This window comes from Phyllostomus hastatus, unplaced genomic scaffold (assembly GCF_019186645.2).
Source record: "Phyllostomus hastatus isolate PE091 unplaced genomic scaffold, TTU_PhHast_1.1 phas_contig_150, whole genome shotgun sequence".
Taxonomy (NCBI): Eukaryota; Metazoa; Chordata; class Mammalia; order Chiroptera; family Phyllostomidae; genus Phyllostomus; species Phyllostomus hastatus.
In genome coordinates, this window is record NW_025333611.1 from 38,214,466 (window position 1) to 38,240,034 (window position 25,569).

General features: G+C 50.3%; 1 protein-coding gene across 11 annotated transcripts in view; it reads left to right on the forward strand.

The window, feature by feature from the left end:
- The window catches only part of LOC123811525 (transformation/transcription domain associated protein), a 120,240-nt gene that overhangs the window by 51,539 nt on the left and 43,132 nt on the right, over nucleotides 1-25,569 (forward strand). For 10 of the 11 annotated variants that reach the window (XM_045827737.1, XM_045827728.1, XM_045827781.1 and 7 more), the window contains exons 29-47: nucleotides 425-546; nucleotides 893-1,063; nucleotides 5,541-5,609; nucleotides 9,645-9,764; nucleotides 9,965-10,084; nucleotides 10,693-10,857; nucleotides 10,952-11,133; nucleotides 11,333-11,531; nucleotides 12,038-12,166; nucleotides 14,841-15,107; nucleotides 16,405-16,611; nucleotides 17,375-17,533; nucleotides 17,630-17,764; nucleotides 18,980-19,090; nucleotides 20,291-20,437; nucleotides 22,328-22,541; nucleotides 23,054-23,179; nucleotides 24,495-24,641; nucleotides 25,349-25,548. In XM_045827737.1, the coding sequence (XP_045683693.1) occupies nucleotides 425-546; nucleotides 893-1,063; nucleotides 5,541-5,609; nucleotides 9,645-9,764; nucleotides 9,965-10,084; nucleotides 10,693-10,857; nucleotides 10,952-11,133; nucleotides 11,333-11,531; nucleotides 12,038-12,166; nucleotides 14,841-15,107; nucleotides 16,405-16,611; nucleotides 17,375-17,533; nucleotides 17,630-17,764; nucleotides 18,980-19,090; nucleotides 20,291-20,437; nucleotides 22,328-22,541; nucleotides 23,054-23,179; nucleotides 24,495-24,641; nucleotides 25,349-25,548 (2,990 nt within the window). Of the gene's footprint in view, nucleotides 1-424; nucleotides 547-892; nucleotides 1,064-5,540; nucleotides 5,610-7,948; nucleotides 8,003-8,128; nucleotides 8,150-9,644; nucleotides 9,765-9,964; nucleotides 10,085-10,692; nucleotides 10,858-10,951; nucleotides 11,134-11,332; nucleotides 11,532-12,037; nucleotides 12,167-14,840; nucleotides 15,108-16,404; nucleotides 16,612-17,374; nucleotides 17,534-17,629; nucleotides 17,765-18,979; nucleotides 19,091-20,290; nucleotides 20,438-22,327; nucleotides 22,542-23,053; nucleotides 23,180-24,494; nucleotides 24,642-25,348; nucleotides 25,549-25,569 lie in introns of all 11 variants that reach the window. The other variant, XM_045827807.1, reaches the window with a different exon arrangement.

Here is a 25,569-nt window from a genome sequence, read left to right on the forward strand (position 1 = left end):
TTCTCAAAGTCTTGATCTCTCAAGTTGGGAGGAGGCTGCCTGACTAGACATGAATGCTGCGGGGAAGCCAGGCTGTGCCCCTCGCACGGGTCCATCCTGAGGCTGCCTTTGCATCAGCCACGCTCGCCCTGTGTGCAGGTGTCTTGGGCCCAGCCGTGTCGGTGGGAACCCCCTCTGCTCCTTCGTCAGCCTTTCTCCCTCTTGCCCAAGCAGTGGGAGCTTTACCATGGCCTTTCAGGCGGGCTGTTGACTTCACCTTCAGATAATGTGAGCAGATCGTGCGTTCTTTCATCTTTCTCGAGGTCAGACACTAGGAGAGAGGTTTAGTGATGCATATTTTTTTGTCGGTAAGAGTCTTTAGACAGGGAACTTGTTCCTGAGTTTTTCATGTTAATAATGAAATTGTATATTTCTCTCCCTAAAGATGCGCTTGCTGCCTGCAATTACCTTCCTCAGTCCAGGGAGAAGATTATTGCCGCACTCTTCAAAGCACTCAACTCCACGAATAGTGAGCTCCAGGAGGCTGGGGAAGCCTGTATGAGAAAGGTGAGGGGTGTGCGTGTGCGTGTGCGTGTGTGTGTGTGCACGCGCGTGTGTGTGCGTGTGAACTCTGCCTCAGGAGCTCTGTGTGCCTGGCAATGTCTGGGGTTATTAATGCACAGTGATTGTAATAATGTCTCTACCCGATCCACAGTCATACTGCACCTTTTAAAATATTAAGCAGTGATGACTGGTCTTCCTCATGACATAGAAACTTCTGGAATGTGTATGTTTAACACTCCACTTTCCCAGGAAAGACAAAAACTTGCTGCTAGAGGTGCATACAAGTTCTGTTCTATTATAAAGTATATTCTGTTATTTGTTTTCATTTGTAACCTTTCTTTTAAAATAGTTTTTAGAAGGGGCTACCATAGAAGTCGATCAAATCCACACACACATGCGACCGTTGCTGATGATGCTGGGGGACTATCGAAGCTTGACGCTGAACGTTGTGAACCGTCTGACTTCAGTCACCAGACTCTTCCCGAACTCCTTCAATGATAAGTTTTGTGATCAGATGATGGTAAGCCAAACACATGTGAACACACTCCGATAAATGAAAAAGTTTGTATCTTTAAAAATACGTAACATATGAGGTCTGTCCAGTAGGCATCCAACCATATAATATGAAAAAGAGAGACATTTATTGAAGAAGATAAAAGAACCATTGTACACAGGACGGTGACACCTCAGTCCCCTTCAAAGTAGGCACCTTTGGACCTCATGCAGTTCTCCAATCGCCATCAGTTGCCCTATTGCCGTATTTTCCTGAATCTCATCGGTGGTCTGAAATCTCTTCTTTCTCAAAGGTGATTTTAGTTTTGGGAAAAGCCAGAAGTTGAAGGGCACCAAATCTGGGCTGTAGGGGGGCTGAGTCACCTGAGTGATTTGATGTTTTGTCAAAAAACTCTGCACAAGACGTGATGCATGATGAGACTCCCAGTCACTAGTTGCCCATAGCTGTGGCCTTCTGAATCATCTGAAGAGTTTCCAAGGAGGAATGTTCAAGTTTATTGCCAAATTTGATGCAGATTCTTTGCTCTACGCGCTCAGTCATTATGAATGTGATGGCCACACAGTATACCTGCTCACTCAACAGCGTCTGCCGGGAGCCCCCACTGACTGGTACAGTGAAGTCGTCATTGTTCACACATGTGCATTCCAGTCCACTCTCCGTGGCTGCCAGGTTACATCGCTGTTGAGCAGACCATTCTCGCAGTGTTAACGATAGTGGGATTTTCCTGGACAGATCTTATATTTATGTGGTTTAAACTTCAAAGGGTGAAGAAGGGTGTGCTGTGAAAAGTCTCTCCCAACCCCTTTCCAGATTCGTCCAGTGTTAACAGCATCCTGCATGTTTTTCTGGAGGTGTTTTACATTTGCAGCGGGATGTGTATCCTTTTGCTGCCCACAAAAGGAAGCATAACATACACACAGTTCTTACCTTTCCTCTTTACCACCCACCATTTCGTATCGGAACACAAAGTGCTTCTTCACTCTCTTCTGATGACGTGATATTTGGTTGTGTGGACATGCCCTTGTTTATTTCTCCATTCTCCTACTGACGGTCACCTGGGTTCCCAGCCTTTTGCCACTGTAGACAGTGGGACAGCGAAAAACTTGTAAGAACTTTTAGAAGTCCTTTGAGTTTTAAGAATTACCAAGGAAATAATGATGCAAATAAAATCTGGGAAAAAGAAGAGAAAAAAATTTGGGGGGGCAATTTTTTAAAAAAGATTTTATTTAGAGAAGGGGGAAGGGAGGGAGAGAGAGAGAAACATCAGTGTGTGGTTGCTCTTAGCGTGCCCCCTACTGGGGACCTGGCCCACAACCCAGGTGTGTGTCCTGACTGGGAATCGGACCAATGACCCTTTGGTTCACAGTCCTGTGCTCAATCCACTGGGCCACTCAAGCCAGGGCCTGTTTGGCAATTTTTTGTAAAGATTTTGTTTATTTTATTTTTTAAAGAGAGATGGAGAGAAAGATTGATGTGAGAGAGACACATCAGTTGGTTGCCTCTCTTACACACCCTGATTGGGGAATGAACCTGCAACCCAGGCATGTGCCCGGACCGGGACTTGAACCTGGTGATCTTTTGCTTTGTGGGATGATGTCTAGCCAGCTGACCCACACTGGTCTGGGCTGTTTGGCAGTGTTTAAATTAGATGTGTAAATGGATGAAGGAGATTCACCTATTAACTCTCTTACGTATTTGACTTTGCTTCTGCTAAACACTTATAAATGATTTAACTTACGACTTCATGGAATGTTACCGCAAATATGCATGTATTTTTCATAAGTAGCCTTTAGCCACTTAAATATTTTAAGACACTAGAGCTCGGGCTGCGAACCAAAGTGTCGCAGGTTCGATTCCCAGTCAGGGTACATGCATGGGTTGCAGGCCATGACCCCCAGCAACTGCACATTGATGTTTCTCTCTCTCTCTCTATCTCCCTCCCTTCTCTCTCTATAAATAAAAAAAATCTTTAAATATTTTAAGACACTAGAGGTGGATGGGTTTTTTTTGTTTTTTTGTTTTGTTTTTTTTGTTGCTTTGATATACCTTTCCCTCAGTTGCAAACAGGAGTGAGCAGATAGATTGCTACATCTAGATATAGATACACTAGTTTCTTTATATCAGTAGACACCTAAACACTGAACAGTGACCCAAGCACCTGAGAGTTGACAGTATTATGATTGGCCCTAAAAGTTGTGATGCCCTAATCGAAGAGTAGAATTCAGAAGCAATGTTTTATGCAAGTGAGTTTTCCAAATTGGAAGACTCCTTCCCTTGGAGATTCCATACACATGTAATACAGGTGCATACCTGCCATTTACACCCACACACTGACAAGTGTGGTTCAGGTAAGTGACCATGAGCACTTCTTCCTGGGGCACAAGCACCATTGCTGTCCTGCATAACCTTATACCTCAGTGGTGCTTTCACACGGCAGGTGTGTGCGTGTCTTCTCCGTGTCCTACCGCTTCTGTATTTGTCTCCTGTTCAAAACTCGTCTCTTCCTTCTGGCAGCTGCCATTTCTCACAGTCTTTGCATGCTGGCCTGAGGCAACTTTGTTGGGTTTTTTTTTGCACTTTTTGTGTTTTTTACTCCAGTCCAATCCCTTCAGATCTGCTGTGAGCCAGTTCCTTCAGTGAGCTTTGTTGGCCGGTCTCTTTAGAGCAGTGTGCTGAGGGCTCCCTTATAGCCTGTGGCTTCTGAGACCAGGAGACTTTTCCCTAAAATAAAGTTACATGAGTTTGGGGGACTTCTTCCCTTCTCTGGCAGGATAGGTGCTTTCCGAGCGGTTGAAAAGCCTCTGAAAGCAGCGAGCGCTGATGTACATGGTTGAAGAAGGGTCAGTGTTGCTGTTTGGCCATCTCCATCTGGCACCTTCTTGCCTGGGTCTCCCTGGGCCCGTGTGGGTGTGTGTCTTGTGTTTGAGGCTCGGGTCTCTCCGCCGGGCCGGGCTGCTGGGCTCTGCCAGGTGTGGGGTCAAGGACACACTTGCCCTTACTTCGTCATGGCCTTGTCAGCCATGCTTAGTTGCTGAGCCTTTGTTTTCCCTCATGATATATATACCTTTGAGGTTAACAGCTCAAGCCTTCAGCATAATTTTGAGAGGTAAAATACCTTAAAATGGAGAGTGGGTGTTTGTGGAAACAGCCCAGGGATTTTCCTGTCTTAAAGTTTGAATTGTGAAGTCTGTTATGTGGCGAGTTGTTCTGGATCTCTCTCTGTTGAACTGGACGTGGGTTCTGCATACCAGTGGCGTTCTTCTGTTCCTGTGGGGACTCTTCACAGCTGAAGGGCGTCGTCGGCCTCTGTGTGTGTCTTTAATGTGGTTACTTTCCCGTCTTTGTTATAAATAGCTATTCTAGTAAGGTAGGTTTTAGGAATATATATTCTGGTGATTTCCTTGAAGGAATTTTACTGGTTGAACATAGTTAGCTTAGTGCACTTAATTTCTTGAAGAAATGTGTGTTGTTTTAGTGTTTCTTGATGTGTTTCTTGGAACATTGGCCCTGCAAGATGAAGGCTTTCCATGGAAAACCTACATTGGCCAAGTCTGGGAAACACAGCTCCCTGTATTCCTCCTGAAGTTCACACAGAAGGCTCACAGAAGAGTGTTCGGATGTATTTAAACCGTTTGTCCCCAAGCCCGTTCAGCCTTGAAGTCCTTTCTGAGCCACTCAACTGCTGTCCTGCAGGTGTCCGCGCTTTGGGGAATGTCTTGGGTCAGCGTGGGGTAGTGAAGGAGGACACTTCTTGGTATCTGGATGCTCCTGTGGTTTCAGCTGTGGGCGCTGAGCGCTTGTCTTCCTGGTTTCGCTAGTCACTGTGGGTGCGGTGGGTGGGACCCTGACCGCCACGTGCCCACGTCAGGCAGCGGTGGCTTCAGGCTCAGGGGTGCTCTCTTGTCGCTCTGGCAGAGGATGCATAGTCTGCACAGGGCGATGGCCCATGTTCTGCATGGAAGGGCCTGGCTGCCCGCCTGCCCTCACCTGCAGGGCCTCTGACTAGGTGGGGTCTTGAGCGTTCTCAGCAGCCCCTACGCTGCCCCTCTTGGCCCCTCAGAGCCCACTCCCCTCTTCCCTCTTCTTTTCGCCTGCCTGCGGCTGGCCCAGGTGCCCTGCCCCCGCAAAGCAGGCTCCTGTCACTGTCGCAGGCGTGTTCCTGTGCATGTTGGCGCCCTCTCCCCACTGGCGCCCCGACTCCGGGAACACTGGGGACACTGGCGGAGGAGGACCTTAGCACGCACCCAGGTCTGGGAATGGCGCGGTTTCAGGAGGTTTTCACCCTCTCTGGTTCCAGAACGCTAACCAGTTGCTCTCGGTTGGTTGGCTGGCCGGGCTGGTTCACGCACGGAGACACCGCCGTCCGCACATCACGTTGGACGGGAATGGACAGTGACTGTGTTTTCTCCGAAAAGCAGCGTGTCGGACTTGGAATGCTCCCGTGGCGGGAAAGCTTGTCTAAGGGTGTCTTTTCTCCCCACAGCAACACCTGCGGAAGTGGATGGAGGTGGTGGTCCTCACCCACAAAGGGGGCCAGAGGAGCGACGGAAACGTGAGTGGCGCAGTGGCTGCTGGGAGGGCCGCGGAGCCTGCCGTGGCGCACGGCGTTGTGCCGGCCGGGGTCTGGTTGGCTGGGGTCAGAGCCCGTTGAGTCGCTGCACAGGTTTTATTGGCATCACGCTTTAAAATTTTCTCTTGATTGTTATCGATCTTTTTTATGTTTCTTTAAAATCTCCCTTTGCTCACTTTAACATGATGTTTTTCTTGATGAGAATTTGGGGAAGCTCGAAATGTTCGTGTTTTCATTTTACTAGTTTTGCTTTGAAGTGTATGGAGTGTGCTTTCTGGACGTTCTGGCAGCTGCTGTTCGCTCGGCGGTGACTTCTCAGCGGCTGTTATCCATCGCTCTCCGTCCCCATCACCTCATAACAAACAGCGGTTTTAGGAGAATGTAACAGAGAATTACGTAAAAATAAAAGAATTTATGTTTTCTAGGTCTGTGTCCCCCAGCCCAATTGTTTGCTAGAAGTCGAAGGGCCAGTATTTGAAAACACGTATTGGTGGTTTTGAGGGAAAACCACTTTAAGTCTTTGTACTTGATAATGGTTATTGAAGATGAGCAGCTCTTGCTGCTTTGACTCTAATCTTATTTATACATGTTACTGTTAATCAAAAATATTTCTGAAGTTGATGCCTGTCCTGTCAGTGAGGTGGCGTTTCCTGGGTCCCCGTGTCGCTGGGTGCCATTGTGTCCTGGGGAGGGACCCCTGTAGCTCCACAGAGGCGTAGTCCCCATGACTTTTGTACTGCTGTGCCTGTCTTGTCAGATGCCGTGTTTCATCCTGACTTGGTTTTTTGTTTTGGCTTTGTTACACTTTGTTTCAACCGTTCCATGTCACGTGTTTTATTTATGTAAGTCTTGTTTCTTGCTGCTTCTAAAGAGGGAACAATGAGCAAAGCTAAACCAGGGTTTTTAACTTTTGGGATTGGCATACCATCCGTGACCTCTCTGAAGGGTCGATATTTATGTAAACAGGAAGAAAGCCAGGGAATCTCGTGGGCAGAGCAGAGTGCATTTTAAAAAGCCTGAGCTCTTGGGAGTAGGTGCAAGTGCCTCTGTGCTTTTCCTTCCCATCTTTTGCCCCTTAGGTATTGTTGCTCTAAATTTCACACTTGTTTTTACAGTAAGCGGTTAATTATCTGAAACAAACAGCAGTTTCAGAATAAACAGTTAAAAACCTGTGGTAGATGAATGCCTTCCCTGAGATCACGTTGTTTTTCCAGGGGTTGTGGGTGGGGGCAGTGGCACAGGGGACACGTGGTGGGCACGGGGAGCCCTTGAGCTCCTGCCAATGGAAACGTGCTGGTGGTCTCATGGGTGTAGTCCTCGAGCTGCTCTGGGACACCCGGCCGGCTGCGTGAGGGAGGCCGTGGGCCTGAGCCCAGGACAGGGTGTGTGGTGTCTCCGGGCTGCGTGGCCATGGCTCCACCTGCCTCCTTCCAGGGCCAAGCCTTGCCTTCCTGCTCCTGGGCCCTGGTCACCTTCCATGCATGCCATCCAGGGTTGGGAGTGGGGCTTGGAAAGCAGTTTTTTCCTCGTTGGTCAAGCCCCTGAATAATATTGGTTTGTTGGGAAGCCACTGAAGACATGTTAAATAGTTGCCTGAAAATCAACAAAAGCCTCTTTGTAATGTCAGGCACCCCTGCTGATTGGAGGCTTGTACATCATTATGTTCAGGAAGGCTTGCCCATGTAGCACTGGACTTACAGGGCAGAACTCACCACCACCTGTGATGCCGTGTCTGTGCACACACACCCAGAACACCCCCCCCCCAACCCATGACACACTCCCAATGTGCACACACGCACACACACACACACACACACACACACACACACACACAGCTTGACTGGACGTGGGCTCTTCTGAGCGTTGGGGCCTCAGATGCGTCTCATGGGTGGGGCTTAAGCCCCCTGGTGATTTGACTTTGGCTGGCATAGAAGTTTTTAAAAGTGTCTTAGCACGTCACAAAAAAGCTTGAAGTATTCATTCTAAACAAAACAGTTATTTAAATGTATCTGCCTACAACAAGGTTCTGCAGTCTCTCCCCTCCACAAGAATTCTGGAATTTCTGTGTTTGAGAATGTGGCGTGTGGCAGGAATGCCTTCCACTCCACGCCATCAGCGGGGCTGTGCTTGACGCCTGAGGGGGGAGGTGCTGCTGCTGCTTCTTTTTGCTGTTGAGCATTTATTAATGATTGTGTGCTTTCTGATAATTGTGTCTCTACTGTCTTGTTTACTCCAATAACCCTTGCTGTGTACGAGTATACGGGAACTTTTTATGTAAATAACATGAATAGAAAAAAGATGATTTTCCTCCCCACCCTCAGGAGAGCATTTCAGAATGCGGGAGATGCTCCTTGTCTCCATTCTGTCAGTTCGAGGTGAGAACAACCTATTAAAAGTCAGTTTGTGACTTGCAATGTGAAGAACAGTTTATATTTTCTTTTCTTTCCTTTTTTTACCTTTCTGTTGCCTTTTTTCATGCTGTGATTTTTGTTTTGGTTCAGCCTGCCATGGAAGGGGTGGAGGTGAGAATTCCAGTGGAGGTGCAGGAGGGTCGTGGCCGTGCCCGGTTTGGCTGTGACTTGTGGTTCTGTGGTGGACAGAGTGCGTTGTGCCTCGAGTGCAGTGAGCCGTACTGTCTGTCTGTGGCAGAGTCGTGTCAGTGCCGTTGCTGTGAACTGTCCGGGTGCCACGCATGTTCTCACCCAGGGTGTCTGACCCAAGATTCTAAGTTCTGTGGTTTTCTACATGTCAGATTTGCAGTATCTCAACATTTAAGATTCCCCTGGATTTTGCTGTCATAGTTTGTATGAACTCGTACATCTAACCACTCTGGAGAGGACACTCCACAGAGACCATATTATTCCTGCTAGAAAATGGGGACAGTTAGAGAGTTACGCCGACAGGCTGCCTTGAACTTTAGACATTCATAGCTACTCTGCACCGAGCCCCCGATGTGGTCACCACACTGGGACTTTGATAGTCCAACTCCAAGGCTTCCCTCTTCTGTAAAATGGGGACGATAATACGTCATTTCTGTCCTCGGGTGGTTTTGTGACAGTGCTTTGGAAACGGAGACCTGCGACCTGAATGCACCGTTACTAGAACGGCGCTCTTATTCCGAGCTAGAGCTCCCTCCCTCTGTCCAGAGACCCGAAAATGCTGTAGACGAGGACTCCAGAGATGGCATGGAGGTGACAGCCAGCTGACTTTTCTCATTTCTTACCCATCTCATTGTTCTGCCTTTTGGTTTAAAGGGGATTTTGGAGACGTACCTCACATGCTGTGGTCCCTCACGACTGTGGTTTATCATCCCCATTTTACTGAGCCGAGGGCAAAGGACGTCCTGCCGCCGCACACCACCTGGGCACGTGTGCGTCAGAACGTCTTCCCGGCCTGTGGTCATGGGGGATTCCCTTTGATGGCAGACGCAGCCCTGGGGGCTGAAACTGAGAACTACACCCAGCAATTGGCCACTGAGCTGTTAGCACATTTGAAAAGTGCAAAATTCTTGGTGTTTTTCATTTTCCAATATGATTCAGTGAAGCAGTTGTCAGCTTTATTTTTAGGCCTGGCTCACAAATAATCAGTATCATGGTCAGTCATTTATTGACATCGATATTTCCAGGGCAAATACTTAAGTATTTTTTGAGGACTTAGTGTTAAGTTTTGAGGGCAAAATAAGTCTTTGCCTTCAGAGCTTGGCATATTGGGAAGACCCCATGATGCCACGAAAACCGAGGGAATCCTGCCACTCTCACGATCACACCCTCCCCTGTGGGGCCAGCCCAGGCCGCTCCCCCTCTCCTTGAGAGGGTCTGCAGGCCGAGGGGAGTTAGCCTCCTCAGGCCACAGCTGTGCTGTGGTGTTGGTGAGTTGTGCGTCTTACATGTTACCTCTTTGCTTCTGGCAGCCAGCCTTGCGAATGCAGCTAGACTGTAGTAGGGCCTGTAGTGATGTGGGCATCTCTAGCTGGTGAAGTTAATTGGCCTGTTTTGTAATTTTTTTTTTCTTCAATAGGAAATGAAAATTTGTTCGGCAATCATAAACCTCTTTCATCTGATCCCAGCCGCCCCTCAGACACTGGTCAAACCTTTGTTGGAGGTCGTGATGAAAACCGAGCGGGCCATGTTGATCGAGGTAGTGGTCGGACTTGGGTTTAGTGCTGAGCCTTCCCCATTTGTTGCTTGTAATGCTTTCCCTTGGGTGTATTTTAGGTGGGGTAGTCTAACAGTGTAATGGTCCCAGATACTGATGGTTGCTTGTGGTGTTAGCACACGAACAGTCACGAGGGAGAGAAGTGCACGCGCCTCCATGCATTTGTGCCATGTGTTTCCTAGGCCGGCAGCCCCTTCCGGGAGCCGCTGATCAGGTTCCTAACGCGGCACCCCTCGCAGACGGTGGAGCTGTTCATGATGGAGGCCACGCTGAACGACCCGCAGTGGAGCCGGATGTTCATGGTAGGGGCGCACGGGTGGGGCGTCCCTACCGGCCGAGTCAGTGGCGGGGCTGCAACCCGAGGTTCTGGTCTCAGCGCTTGGTGGCTGGCTTCCTTCTTCCCTAATGTGCAGACCCCATCCCCAGTCACGCCCCCTTTTTGTTACAAAGTCTTGTAGTGTAAGGTCATGAGCACGTAATTCTGTAACAGCAATATCACACTCATGCATACCATACGATGTTTTAGGTGAAATGTCCAAGTTGAAGCTGTAAGTTATCACGCCCATGTTAGTACCTGACCGACCACCCTGAGGCAGGCCTCACTGCTGCCAGACCCTGCGTTTGCAGATCAGAAACTGCCCTGTTGTGCTTGTAAGGAGTTCGTGTCCGAGGATCGCTCCCCGAAGGTTTTGGTGGTGGTAACAAATGAGTGAGGTGCTAGTATTGTCAGAATCATAATTGTAATGTGTGATTACTGGCTAAAAAGCATTTTTCAAAAAGAGTGTTCACTGTTTTTCTTATTTTTTTCCCAGTTTGCCTAGAGAGATTTAAAAGAACCTTAGGAGTTAATGTCATCTAAACTTTTTGTGATTTTTTTTTATTGGCTTAAAATGGCTTGCTTTGTTTTTAGAGTTTTTTAAAGCACAAGGATGCCAGACCTCTGCGAGACGTGCTGGCAGCTAACCCCAACAGGTTCATCGCTCTGCTGGTGCCCGGCGGCACGCAGACCGCTGTGCGCCCCGGCTCGCCCAGCACCAGCACCATGCGCCTGGACCTGCAGTTTCAGGCCGTTAAGGTAGCATCCCTTCGTGAAACACCTGAACTCTGAAGAGCTTAGTTGAGACACAGAGAGAACCCTGCCGGGACCCTAATTGTATCTTCTTTGACAGATCATCAGTATTATAGTGAAAAACAATGACTCCTGGCTGGCCAATCAGCATTCTCTAGTGAGCCAGCTGAAACGCGTATGGATCAGTGAGAACTTCCAGGAAAGACACCGGAAGGAGAACATGGCTGCCACAAACTGGAAGGAGCCCAAGCTGCTGGCCTACTGTCTGCTGAACTACTGCAAGTGGGTGCACTGCTCGGGTTCACATCCCATGACCCGTTCCTCCAGTGTGTGGTCTTTTCTCATTCCGTTGGGCACATGCAGTCCCCTGTGGTGCGGAGAACGGGTTATGGCGCAGCTGTTTAGAATTAGACAAGGCAGAGGCAATACGTAGTTAGGAAAATCGCCACAACATACCCTGTTTTCTTCTCCCCCGCTGCAGGAGGAATTATGCAGACATAGAATTGCTGTTCCAGCTGCTCCGAGCCTTTACTGGTCGTTTTCTCTGCAACATGACATTCTTAAAAGAATACATGGAGGAAGAGATTCCCAAGAATTACAGCATCGCTCAAAAACGTGCCCTGTTTTTTTTCTTTGTGGATTTCAACGATCCCAGCTTTGGAGATGAGCTGAAAGCCAAGGTCAGCCCCACTGTCACACAGCAGAAGCTGAGGGAGTTTGAGCCAGTTTTCCAGGGAGCCAAGGCTGCTACTTGTGTTCTGCTCCGCCTGTGCTGGCGCTTGAGCAGCAGTGCAGGGGCCTGGGGGCAGTGGCATCGTCGGGAAACCCAGGGCAGTCTGGCAGCAAGCCAGTGTCAGATAGTAGCTTATTAGTTTCCTCGTTTTCACTTTTTCTAAGTGGAGTTTATTGGGTTGACATTGGTTAATAAAATTATATGGGTTTGAGGTACAGTTTTCTTGTTCTTAGAAAATCACTCATTTTGAAGTAAGAAGAGTAAGCCAGACTGGTGTTTAGCCTGCCTGTGCAGTGGGCCCTTCGAGTGCGAGTCGGGGTTGTCAGTCGCACCCGTGACTGGGTTTTGCTTCAGGGGCTGCAGTGTGACCGCGCCGCGGGCCTGCCCACCATGTCAGTGAGACACAGAGCATGGCTCTGTCCTCCTCCTTCATGACCGTCCGTCTTTTTGTAGGTTCTGCAGCATATCTTGAATCCTGCCTTCTTATACAGCTTTGAGAAGGGGGAAGGAGAGCAGCTCCTAGGACCTCCCAACCCAGAAGGCGACAACCCAGAAAGCATCACCAGCGTGTTTATAAGCAAGGTGGCCGACTAACCATGCAGGAGCTTGAAAAGTCACTGGGTTGTGTGTGTGTGAGTGTGTGTGTGTGAGTGAGAGAGTTAGATGGGTCCCCTGAAGTGGGCTCAGTTCTCCAAGGCTTTTATTTCCCATGATTGCATGAGTTTGTAGCCGAGCATTGTACAGCAGTCTCCCTTATTCGTTAGAGGGACCCATTCTGAGGCTCTGAGGGGGCACCTGAAACCGCGGGTGGTATTGAACCCTGTATGTGCTGCTTTTTCTTGCACCCACAGGCCTGTGGTCAAGTTTGACTTTCCAGTTAGGCACAGTCAGTGGTCAACAACAGTGGAATGGTTACAGCCGTATGCTGTTGTAAAACTTGCGTGAACGTGGTCTGTCTCTCAAAGTAGCTTACTGTGCTGTGCGTACCCTTCCTCTCTGGACGTTGTGAGATGGTCCAGTGCCAGCCCTCCTGCCAGGCCTGTGGGTCACCACGTGCCCTCAGCAAGCCACCCGGCGCTGCTCACCTCAGGGCCTTCCTGCTGACATCTCCATGGAGGCTCAGTGTTGACTCGCAGCACACACTTCTGTCTGTGTCTTCCACCCACAGATTTAATACCTTTTCCATCTCAAGTACGTGCTTACCACGCTCGGTGGTCCTAATTTTTGCAACAGCAAAACCACCATGAATTTCTTTCTCCTTATTCACAATTTCACAGATAGAAGCCTCGTTCTTTAGGAAAGATCTTAGCAACCTCTCCAGCCTCTCAGCATGCTTTTTTTCTCTCCGTATTAAGTTGAGAATTTTACCTTTCCACTTAAAGGAAGCATGTCATGGTCTCTCTGTGGCACATCCGAATTGCCAGCATCACTACTCTTCAGGTCTGAGGGTGTTGTTCAGTAAACCAGGGCTGCTTGACCATGACGTTGCGGCATCCCAGCCGCCAGTCAGATGCGGAGACAGCTCTGACGTGAAATGGGCAGGGGGCCGGTGCTGTGTGCACAGAGGGATGATTCAAGTCCGGGGTGGGATGGGCGGGATGGCGAGAGAGTTCATCCTGCGTCTCAGGAAGGCACACAGTTTAAATTTAGGAATTATTTCTGGAATTTTCCATTTAATACTTACAGATCATGGTGGACTGTAGGTAACAAATTGGGGAAAGCAAAACCATGGGAGAAGGCGGATCCTACTGTGGTTGTTAATAGTGAATTTTTAAAGGCAGCCTTGCTTTGGAGTGAATTAACTTTTCTACATTAATAGATTCCAGTGAGAAATGATTATCATAACAATTCAGACAGCAGAGTATTTTTGTGTAAACCCCTGTTGCCGGTCAGTAGAGTTTTGATGTTTTGTTCCATTTTTAGCTTTGCAAAGGAATCGACTACCAGCCAGTGAGAGTACTGGGCTGGATCCAGGGGTTGCCGTGACCCTTTGTAATGAAACGGCTTTGTGGCAGGACAGTGTCTGAACTTGGCTTAGGCTTTAAGGTCTTTGCATTTTCACAATAGTGTTTCCAGTTTGCACTAAAGGGTTTTTTTCCATTCAGTGTTTCCTTGGGAAATGCCTGCTTTGTGTTTTCCCCAAAGCCTGGCTGTCCCATGCAGGTCCGACCACTGGATGTCCCGGCAGGTGCTGTCAGATGGACTGCCCTGCGCACGGGTGGCTCGTTGGGGCGCTGTGAGCGGCGGGTGGCACAGGCCTGCAGCACACCGTGTGCGTGGTGCCGCTTGCTGGACGCCGCCATCTTCTCGCCCGTCCGTTGCCTTTTCATTCCGGGGCCCATGCAGAGTGGGCTGTCGTTCCCACTGGCAGGTTGCTGGTCCTCACGTAGTCGTGCTTTCTGCAGTTCCGACCCCACTCCCGCCCCCCAAGGGAGTGAGAGCTGAGCCCAAGGAAGCGTGTTTGGTCCCTGTTACTGACTCAGCCCGAGTGAGGAGCTGGGGTTTTGAGTGTCAGGTGAGGATAAAAGGCTCTGGGCCAGCTGGAGCCCTGGATGGAGCCGCAGCCAGTCCTGGGGAAGACAGACCTCAGGGCTATAGGGACCCTGACAGAGACACCGTTGTGATGGAAGGTATCAGCCTTTCAGGTGCTCTGGCAGGCAGAAAGTAGTGTACGAAGTAGCTGAATTGGATGGTGTAGTTTAATACTTGATTCAATAGAGATGTACAGAATGGCGATCAAAGAGTGTACATTTTCTTTCCTTATATCCACGAAACACATATAAAAATCTCTCAGATACTTGACTACATAGAAAACCAGAGCAGTTTTGTTAACAACTGAGGTAATATTTTTTCAGGTAACATTTTCTGATCCTAACACTGAAAAATAAGGACTGGATAATTAATAGTTGAACAGGGAAGAAAGTCTCAACTACTTGGAGATTAAGAAACTCAGTCCTAACTTACCTTGTAGCAAAGAGGAAGTCCTCCTTTTCCACATCAAGCCCCTTTGACCCCCCTGCATTCTGACTATGAGCCTGCTCTTTTTCTCCACAGTGTTGGAATAAATTCAGTGAATTGCTACTACAAATATTAAAAGAAAATTGATAAGACATTACTGGGACCCTTGTAAAACTTACATAATTCTATAGATGGGGTGTGTGTGTATGTGTTTTTAAGGTTTACACTTGTATGACTCTTGGTAGGTCGCACATTTCAAAACCAGAGGTGAGTTCCTTTCTGCTGGCCTTTCCCGCAGGCCCTGGACCCAGAGAAGCAGGCGGACATGCTGGACTCCCTGAGGATCTATCTCCTGCAGTACGCCACGCTGCTGGTGGAGCACGCCCCCCACCACATCCACGACAACAACAAGAACCGCAACAGCAAGCTGCGCCGCCTGATGACCTTCGCCTGGCCCTGCCTGCTCTCCAAGGCCTGCGTCGACCCGGCCTGCAAATACAGCGGACACTTGCTTCTGGCGCACATCATTGCCAAGTTTGCGATACATAAGAAGATTGTCCTTCAGGTGCTTTGCAAGGCTCCCTCCTGTCTGCCTGACAGTCACAGGCATTTCCACACGTGTGCGTGTTGCTCCTGCACCATCGCACCCCTCCTCTTCTGCTGTCCTACCTGATGCCAGTCAGTAGTGCCGGTCTCTGCCACCTCATGAGCACTCATTCCCGCTTTCTCCCAGCCACTGCTTTGTCACGTCGCCCTGCAGCCTTGCCTTTGAAACAACATAATGTCTCTATTGTCCACCTCACGCTCCTCTACCCATTGCATTCTGGCTCCCAGTTCTTGTTTCCATTGCAAATGTTTTGGTCAAGGGCCCTGGCCACCCCTTTGCTGTGGACAGTGGGTACTTGTGAGCCCTCATCTTGGCAGCCCCTGCCATGCTGACGGTTCTGAGCACATCTTCCCCGAGTCCTCTGTGGCTTAGTTTTGATGTCAGGCAGCCCAGGGGTTTGAGTCATTTCTTCCACTCGGGAGTTCCATGGCCGCGAGTGGGCTGGTTACTGTCTCTGTGTGAGAATTCAGTGTAGGAACAGATTTGAGTGCTCAGCCTGTCTTTCCCATTAAGCATTTGGTAAGTAGCTGCTCTCATCCTGTCTATGAGGTCACTTTGTTTCCCCCTCACCGCCCCCTTGTGACTGTCTGTGGTGGTAAAGCCCAGGCCCTGAAAAGCCAGTGGCCTCTCAGAGGTCACCTGCCACGGACACTTGAGCTCTTACAAACACAGTCTCTGTCATTGGCCCTGCTCGCCCCAGTCACCCTGGCCACAGCCCTGAGGGCCGTCTGCGAGGCCCTCGCGTCCCTGCCGAGTCAGGGCCTGGGCAGCCCTGTTGATGTCCAGCCCCTTCCTGTCCCTCCACCCTCAGTACCACTGGGCAGTTGTGGTGTCCCCTGAACTTAGGTACCTGAGCACCTTACCACTCATGTGAACTGTTGTGAGGTCGCTTCTGATTGTGGCCCCTTCCACTCCATTTTTCCTACTGTGGCCAGAGTGGAAGGGTTTGTACACCTTGGCTGACTTCTCACAAGTAAAGCCAGACATTGGCCTCAGCAGGGAGCTGGTCTCGTTCCTCTTGCTGCATGACCCCCCGCCCCGCCAGGCCTGGGCGAGAGGGGAGCGCTGGAGTGCATGTGTTCATTGGTTGGGATTGATGACGGTGGGAGCAGCTGTGTCGTTTCCCAGTAAGTGAGCCTGGAGGGGTTTTGTGAAAACTGTTTTGTGTCAGTCTGCCTGGGTTCTAAGAGACTGTCTTTGTCTTGTTTTAAAGCCTTCACTCTCACCTTAGGGAAGCCTTTCTCTCCTGCCTTAGGTTTTCCACAGTCTTCTCAAGGCCCACGCGATGGAGGCCCGAGCCATCGTCAGACAGGCAATGGCCATTCTGACTCCAGCTGTGCCGGCCCGGATGGAGGACGGGCACCAGATGCTGACCCACTGGACACGCAAGATCATCGTGGAGGAGGGGCACACGGTCCCTCAGCTGGTGCACATTCTGCACTTGATAGTGCAGCATTTTAAGGTTCGTAAGGAAGTGCTATAGATTGGCGTGTGAGGCATTTTCAGGCTTTCAGTTTCTACAGTAATAAGGGTTATTCATCTTTCAGTAGAGGGGTTTCAGGTCCACTGGCTGTGTGTGTGTGTGTGTGTGTGTGTGTGTGCGCGCGCGCGCGCGTGCTTGAGTGGCTCCATCAACATGGATGTCGCTGTAGTGCAGAGAACGTGGCCGTGTCTTCTTTCCATTTGGACTGCGTGTTTCTTGTAAATGCTCAGTGAGCAGTGGACACAGATGGAGTGTTGCTTTGGGTGGGGTCATCATTAACTGTAGGTTCTGGTGACTTGGCTCAAAAAGTTATTCTTGTTGCTGGCATCTCCTCTCTCTAGCCATTGCCCACCTCGTTGCATTTATGTAAATTCAACAAATATAAATATTGTAAATATGTAAGTATTTCGTGTGGATTTTGGGTCGGGGAGAAAGGAATTCATGGTATTGAGTTGAAAGCTGTTACAGCCAACTTTGTTAGCATTGAGAATGTGCTTCTCGGCATGGCTGAACCGCGGTGACAGCGAGTCTGAAGTTGGATAGATGTGACCAGACCGTCTACCTAAAGAGAACTGAGTGATCAGCGTTTTTAAGAGATGGCGCTAAAACATGGAGACACACACTGGTGTATTGGAACTCTGCCAGGGACAGAGGAAGTGTTTTGGGTGCGAGGCAGGTTGTGCGTGTGCCTGTGTGCTGGGGCCATGGTGTCCCCGGTGTGACCGAAGCATCGTGCCCACAGGTGTACTACCCGGTGCGGCACCACCTGGTACAGCACATGGTCAGTGCCATGCAGAGGTTGGGCTTCACCCCCAGCGTCACCATCGAGCAGAGAAGGCTGGCCGTGGACCTGTCCGAAGTCGTCATTAAGTGGGAGCTGCAGAGGATCAAGGACCAACAGGTAGGGGTGGCAGCCCTCTCCCGTCGGCCCTGCCTGTTTCGCTGCGCCGCGCCGCGCTGGGGGAACCAGCAAAGTCAGATGTGTGTTCTTTTTAAGCCGGATTCCGACATGGACCCGAACTCCAGTGGGGAAGGAGTCAATTCCGTCTCGTCCTCCATTAAAAGAGGCCTGTCGGTGGACTCTGCACAGGAAGTGAAACGCTTCAGGACGGCCGCGGGAGCAATCAGTGCGGTAAGCCTGCGTGCGCGCCCTCCCAGGGGCTCTGCGCCTCCTGTGGGGTGTGTCCCTTCGCTCTGCAAACTTGGAACACGGCCGTGGGCCCAGGCCAGTGCCGGAGGTGCAGCCAGGAAAGGCTGCGCTCAGCAGAGATGCCTGGTGGCCCACGCTCTCCCGAGGTGTCCCTGCCCCACCAGACACGTTTTCCTTTGTGCCCCTTACTGCCGTTGTAGCGTGGTGATGTGATTGATTACTTACAAAAAGGCATCAGGAGAAACGCTTCAGGGCAGGAAAATTGATTAAGACCATGTGCACCCAGAGTGTGCTCAGTTTTATAAAAGATAGTGTGTCCCACTTCGTTTGGGAGGCATGGTGCCACAAGAGCCCTGGGGTGCTCACTGTCCCTCCCACCCCGTTCCTCCTGCGTTCACCCTCGCTCAAGTTAGAGACCTGAAATCATCTGCACTCTGTCCGTTGCCTTCTTTGCACACGTCAAGAGCAAGTCCTGGCAGCCCAACCACAAATCCCCACCCTCTTCTGTCGGTTCTGCCACCACCGTCGTGGTGCAAGGCGGCTCTCCATCGCCTCTCCCTGGGGTCCCTGACGCTGCCTGCCAGTTCCCTCGCTCCTCCTCCCACTGCGTCACATTGTCACAAGCCCGAGGACCAAAACACTCTCTCTCCCCAGCTTCAGCCTGGGCAAGCTGGGTGAAGTGTACATGGGGCCTCTGTGCTGTCTTTGCACCTTGTGAATATTCTAGTCATTTCAAATAAAAATCTTAAAAAATGAAGACAGGCTGTCTTTTCCCTCAGCCAGCCTTCCTCTTGACTCTGGCCTCCAGAGCCTGCGTCGCCCAGCTCTCTGATGGAGTCCCTTCCCTGTGCCTGCTCACGCTGCCCCAGCCGCCCGTCCTTTGTCCCACTCTGGAAGCACACCGGTTTGGTGCTGTTTTAGGGCATGTGTGCTGGGCCAGCCCCTCACTGGCTCGGGTCTCCCCCACAGTTGGGTCTTCACAGTCCGAGCGCCGCCTCGATGGCAGCCTTTCACTCTGGACCACGCCCCCTTCCTGTCCCGAGCACACAACCCATCACTTTTCTCTGTGGCTGCTTTGTTCATTAGTTGTCTTGCGGCTGGCTGCCTTGGGTGTCCCCTGTGCCCAGAACAGCATCTGTGCCCTGTTGAGGGCTGCGCGGGTCAGCTCGTCGCTGAGGGGCCATCTTGCCGTTGCAGGTGTTCGGGAGGAGCCAGTCCCTGCCCGGCGCGGACTCCCTACTGGCCAAGCCCATCGACAAGCAGCACACCGACACCGTGGTGAACTTCCTCATCCGCGTGGCTTGCCAGGTGCGCGTTCTGAGTGTCCTGTGTCCTGGGCTCTTCAAGACGAGGACTGCTTGGTCACCTCTCGAATGTCATCTGCGACAGTTTAGCCAGAAAGGGATAGACAGTAGACAAACCGAGGCCTGACAGCTAGTCCTGTCACTTCATCCCGAGTTTGTTTGCTCACATGACAGGCTGATAATTCTGAAGTCGGCCTTGCCTTACATTTTGTATGGTTTCTAAGAAATAGGTTTTTTTTTAGTGGCGATGAGTGTCCTGTAATTGACGGAATCACGGTGCTGGTGAAACGCGGCCCGGCCGTTCAGCGGTCCTGGGCAGATGACTGAACTGCCGAGGGACGTGGTTCACGAAGGGGGTGGGACGGCCCCCATGGCACCGAGCAGCTCGTGTGCTTTCACAGCTTGAGTTTGCGTGACCCTTCTCGTCAGTGTACGTTTTCACGGAGTTACTGGGGACCTGCCTCTAAAACTTCACTTTTATATTTCATAAAAACATTGTAAGTGGAATTTCTCTAAGTAGTTTTTTTTTTTTTGATTTGGGAATCTTAAGTTTTTATAATTACTAAAAAAAAAATAGTGTGTCATGTGGTACTGTCGAGGCTTCCAAGTACTGAAAATAACCTACTAAACCAGCAATTTTCCACCTTTCTCCTCTCATGGCACACACTAATGACTCAAATTCTTCGGCACACCAAAAATGTATTTTTTGCCGATCTGACAAAACAAGTAATTATAATTTTGATCCATTCATGCTGGATGGCTACTGTTGTGCTGGCTGTTGTCATTATTTTATTTGACAACCGAAGGGAAAGTAGGTCAGTACCCTGCCTCCATAGTCAGGGACTGCATGTGTTACAAAACCCTTGCAGCGCGAGGGCTGAAACATCTACCCAGCCAGGACCTGGCTGCCTGCTGCTGTGGGTAGTCGAGGTCCAGAGGGAAGGAGCCCAGGTCCTGCCCTCGGGGAGCCTCTTGGTGTTAACCTGTCAGTCACACACATGATTGCGAATCACCACCCACCCGCTGCAAGGGAGAGGGAGGGCTCTGTGAGGGAGGCTCCTGGAGCCCCAAGGACTGAGTTGAGGCAGCCAGTCTCCTGGCTGTGAGAGTGGCTGTGAGGGAGCTGGGGTGTGGGGTGTGGGCAGGGAGCGGTGTCCTGGCAGGACTGTGAACATGTGGTGACACTGAGTGACTGGACTTCCAGGTCAACGACAACACCAGCACGGCCGGGTCTCCTGGAGAAGTGCTGTCCCGCCGGTGTGTGGCCCTCCTAAAGACCGCCCTGCGCCCGGACATGTGGTCCAAGTCTGAGCTCAAGCTGCAGTGGTTTGACAAGCTGCTGATGAGTGTGGTAGGTGTGCGGGTTGCTGCTGTGGCCCGGCCCGTGGCTGAGCTGCCCGAGTCCGGGTGTTCCGCCTCTGTGGCTGGTTGTGGTCTCTTCCACTTTCTCTTCTGGCCACTGCTGACCTTAAAACCCAATAGCCAGACAGTTTACCAGCAAAATGGGACTAGCAGAGGAATTCTAAGCTACAGCAAAAAACCACAGGGCCAGTCAGCAAGCAAAGGAGGGGAACGTTGCTTCCTAGAGAAAAAGCAGGAAGGTGGGCGGGGTTGTTTTGAACTGAAGGGCTTTGGAGGGATGGAGGAAATGGGGAGTTCAGAGCGGTGACAGTTTCGTGTTGGCTGCTGTGCTGGGGTAACAAGGTTTGTGCAGTTTTTCCCCTGTTGAGGTCTGTGATTGACGGTTCTTCCCAGTGGGGTCTGTAATCAACCAAGTGGCGGTGCCCAAAGGCTCCCCGTTCTTGCCTCTTCAAACGAGGCTTCATTTATTTAATTTTCATACTGTTAATGGGTTGGAGGAAACTTCACTTCCTGTGAGTGGTTGTGAAACTTCAGCTCTCACAGCACCAGGTGTGGTTAGTTTTGAAGACGTGGTCTCATTTCTTAAGTTGACATTGACTGGCATGAAATAATAAACATTTTTAGTTGACTTATGCAACAGCCTTTAAAATAAACTCAAATTTTTAGAGTAGGTAGATGTAGAATTTGTTATGGAACACTGCATGGTCAGGTGACAGAGAAATAACCGCCTAATGCTGATTACTTGTGTCGCGTTTGTAAAAACCTGGGTTCTGTGACTGACTGGGGTTGCGGGCCTGCTGCGAGCGCCTGTCGCTGTGCATGTAGAGGCTCCCCTCCTGCGCAGGTGTTCTGGCGGGTGGCAGCGGCGCCTGGCCTGCGAGCATGGTGGGACCACAGGCTTCAGCTCGTGCTTTGGCTGCAGCTCAAGAAGCAGCTTGTAGGCTGTCTGCAGTGTCCTTCCTTCTCCTTCCTTCAGAAGGTCAGGTTTCTTTCCCATCAGGTGCGTGCGGTCACAGTTCAGTCAGGCTTAGCTGTGAGTGGCAGCCTCTGGCTGCGAGGAGGCTGATGCTCTCCTGACACCACACGCCATGTCCACAGCGCCGTGCCACCTTTCCCGCAGGCAGTGAGCGCCTGGCCCACACCCAGTGCACACCACACATGTGCGAGCCACAGGGATGGCTTCATGCAGGGTCACTTCACTGCAAACCATGGGCTCTGTGTTTTGTGTCACAATTTTATTTTTTTTAAAATTCTGACATTACCTATTATATTGACTTCATGATACAGAGTTTTATAGATACTTCCTTTTGGAAGAATATTTGTATTTCAAATAAAAACGTGGAAGGAGCCTGGCTGGTGTAGCACAGTGGATTGAGCGTGAGCTGTGAATCAGTGGGTTGCTGCTTCGATTCTCAGCGCACATGCCTGGGTTGTGGGCCAGGTCCCCAGTTGGGGGGTGCATGGGGGTGCAACCACACATTGATGTTTCTCTCCCTCTTTCTCCTTCCCTTCCTCTTCTCTAAAAATAAAAAATAAAAAGGCGGAAGGAGACAAGCGAACGGGATTGCAGTAATTGCCTTTTTAGACCAGAGTAGTGATTTTCAGAATTTTAACATTAAGTGTCGAATATTTTTCATGGGCTTTTTAGAAAGGTTTGACTACATATTTAAAGCAGATTTTATTAAAAGAGACATGAAATCATACTGTATTAATAAGATATGGTGGCCACATGTTTTTAATGTGTATTGTGTTTATCTTCAGTGATTTTTCCCTCCATTTCTAACTCCTGAGGAGCATGTCGTTCTCCCTTTTGGCTGACGACTGTCCCTGCACCGGAGCATCTGTCTCATCCCTGTGCGGCCCATGTTCTGTGTTCCAGGAGCAGCCCAACCAGGTGAACTATGGGAACATTTGCACAGGGTTGGAGGTGCTGAGTTTCCTGCTCACCGTGCTCCAGTCTCCAGCCATCCTCAGCAGCTTTAAGCCGCTGCAGCGCGGGATTGCTGCCTGCATGACGTGCGGGAACACCAAAGTCCTACGAGCTGTGCACAGCCTCCTCTCACGCCTGATGAGCATTTTCCCTACAGAGCCAAGTACGGGGCCTTTGCCGTCGGTGCCTTTCCTTCCGCATAGGTGGGCGGGCACAGAGCTGTGACTGGAGAGTGCTCCTCCTCTAGGGACCACGTGGAGCGTTCTGTTCCCTCGCTTGTCTTGTTACTGGCAGCCTTTGAAAATACTGGCGTAAGACCTAACGGCAGTAGTCACGGCAGTCTGTCTGTCTGTCACCTGCTTTGGAAATGCAGTTGCTCCCTGCTGAGCGTTGCTGTTTCCTTCAGGCATCGGGGGCATCAGGTAAAAATATTTGTTAAGTGTCAAACAGTTGATAGGATAAACGCTGTGAGTGTATTTAGGGTGAGTTCAGGTGTGACAAAAGTTCGCCACGTACCTTAGTGAAGTCACCAGTCGGGGAGGAGTGCTCAGCCCAGCTGGCACAGGCCCTGGAGCAACTGAAGCTCAGCCCTGTAGTGTAGCAGAGGCACTGTCCTGGGGCCTGAGCAGGCCCGAGAGTGCGGACCGCAGAGCCCAGCTCTCACTTCTGTTTCAGGCACCTCCAGCGTGGCCTCCAAGTATGAGGAGCTGGAGTGCCTCTACGCGGCCGTCGGGAAGGTCATCTACGAAGGGCTCACCAACTACGAGAAGGCCACGAGCGCGAATCCCTCCCAGCTATTTGGTGAGTGTGTCACTTTCTCCTTTTTATAAAGAGAGTTCACATGGCAGGTCCAGCCATGCATCCTGGCTTCCACTGCAGTGTAGCGTGAGCATCTCGTTAAATATGTCTGCAGAGGACTCTCAGTGGGAAGAGCCTACCACCTTTGGCCCTGCCCCCTCCCTCACGGGGGAGGCAGTGGGCCAGGGCGAGTGGGTCGGTCAAGTTGGCCACTCTGCTAGACCCAGGGCGCCATTACTGATGGCTGCTCAATAGAGGCGAGCACGGCAGCCGGGAACGGCCAGAACACACTCCCTGTATTTGTCGTCGTTGCTCTGCAGTGTCGTGGGTTCCCTGTTGCAGACTCAGATTGGTCATGTGTTTACCGCCAGACTGAGAGCCAGCCTTTCAACAAAGCAAGCTCGAAATTGTCCAACTCTGCAGTGATTGTACCTATAAGTGGCAAGTCAATAAATAGCCCTTTATTTTCCTATGATGTGAGCTGTGAATACAAAATTAAAATTTAATCTGTAGGTCAAGGTCAAGATGTTTATAAAAATGCCAGTTATGAAAGAAAGATGCAATTGTTTTCATATACTCAGGGTTCATGTTCTGATATTCGTTGTGTAGTTTTTCAGTTTGGTGCAAATTTAGGTTTTGTGTTTTTTTTAAGATTGTGCTTATTTATTTATTTTTAAATTTTAATCATTGTTCAAGTATAGTTTTCTCCCTTTTACTCCCTGTGCTTATTTATTTTTAGAGAGAGGGGAAGGAAGGGTGAAAAAGAGGGAGAGAAACATCAATGTGTGGTTGCCTCCCCCAGACCCCCTACTGGGGACCTGGCCTGCAACCCAGGCATGTGCCCTGACTGGGAGTCAAACTGGCAGCCCTTTGGTTCATAGCCAGTGCTCAATCTACTGAGCCACACCAGCCAGGGCACAAACTTAGTTTTAAAACATTGGTCATGCCCAGACAGTCTAGATAAAAAATATCCTTCCTCCACCCCAAACATGACTTGGGACAAAAGTTTTACTTTGGGTGGTTTGCCATACGTAACACAGAGATGAAATGCAGAACTGAAGTCAGCAGTGTGTCCTGAAATGCAGGAGTCAGTTTTGATGCCTGAACGTGTTGCTCATGTGCACATGCAATGCTTTGGAATGTGGTTTCTGCCGCACAGAAGCTTAAACTGTTGACAATTGGGATTAGTGCATACGTTTGTTGGAAAGAGCATATTTGTATTTACAACACTATGAAATGTTTTAATTAGCCCACTTTTTGTCAGTTACTCCATTTTTGAGACCTTTCTAAAAGACAGCTGGCACCTCCTGCCCCTTAGGGACCCTTATGATCCTGAAGTCGGCCTGCAGCAACAACCCGAGCTACATCGACAGGCTGATCTCGGTCTTCATGCGCTCCCTGCAGAAGATGGTGCGGGAGCACCTCAACCCCCAGGCGGCCTCCGGCAGCACAGAGGCAACCTCAGGTGACAGACTTGCCCTGGTCCCCAAGTTTCCCCCCAGACTTTGTGTGATGCCTGGACAGCGTGTGCTTGTGGCTGTACTCTGGCGGGAACACTAATGTCTGTTCTTCATGTGCAGTTCACTGTCAGCTGCTGTAACAAAGGGTCTACGTGGCCCGTTTCAAACCAGAATGAGACTCCTTTTTAGAAAGAATTGCTCTTAACATTTGTGGCTGGGAGAATGAAGACAGTTAAGAACAATTGGACATTTATGTGGAGCACACACCCCTTGATGAGAGCTAACTAACAATTTCGCTGTAACATGGAGGTTGCCCAGTCGCTGGTCACGTCTGACGAAGATTCAGGTTGCAAGTCGCAGACCTGAGGAGTGGGCTCCAGGAGTCTGGGAGATGCCTCGTGTGGGGGGCGGAGCAGGTTGTGGGCGGTCCACCACTCAGTGCACCCTGGAACAGAATGCCGCGGATGTGACTTCAGGACATGGCTGTCCCCCAGAGTCCCGCACCGGTGCCTGCAGACCCATCGTCTCCTCTCCTGGGGAGCCTCTTCCAGGGCCACCTTTGCAAGGTCATGGAATAGCAAGAAGTGATGTGACTGGAGAAAACGTTTTAGGGAAAATGGGCAAAGTCAACATGCCACATAGTACAAAGTGGTTGTCTGTTGATGTATGTTTGTAGAAATTGTTGAGCTGTGTTCTCTCTTGGCCGGAGCAGGAACTAGTGAGCTGGTGATGCTGAGTCTGGAGCTGGTGAAAACACGCCTGGCGGTGATGAGCATGGAGATGAGGAAGAACTTCATCCAGGCCATCCTGACCTCCCTCATTGAAAAGTCACCCGATGCCAAGATCCTCCGGGCCGTGGTTAAGATTGTGGAAGAATGGGTCAAAAATAACTCCCCAATGGCAGCCAATCAGGTGAGTGGGGAAGAGGGGCTG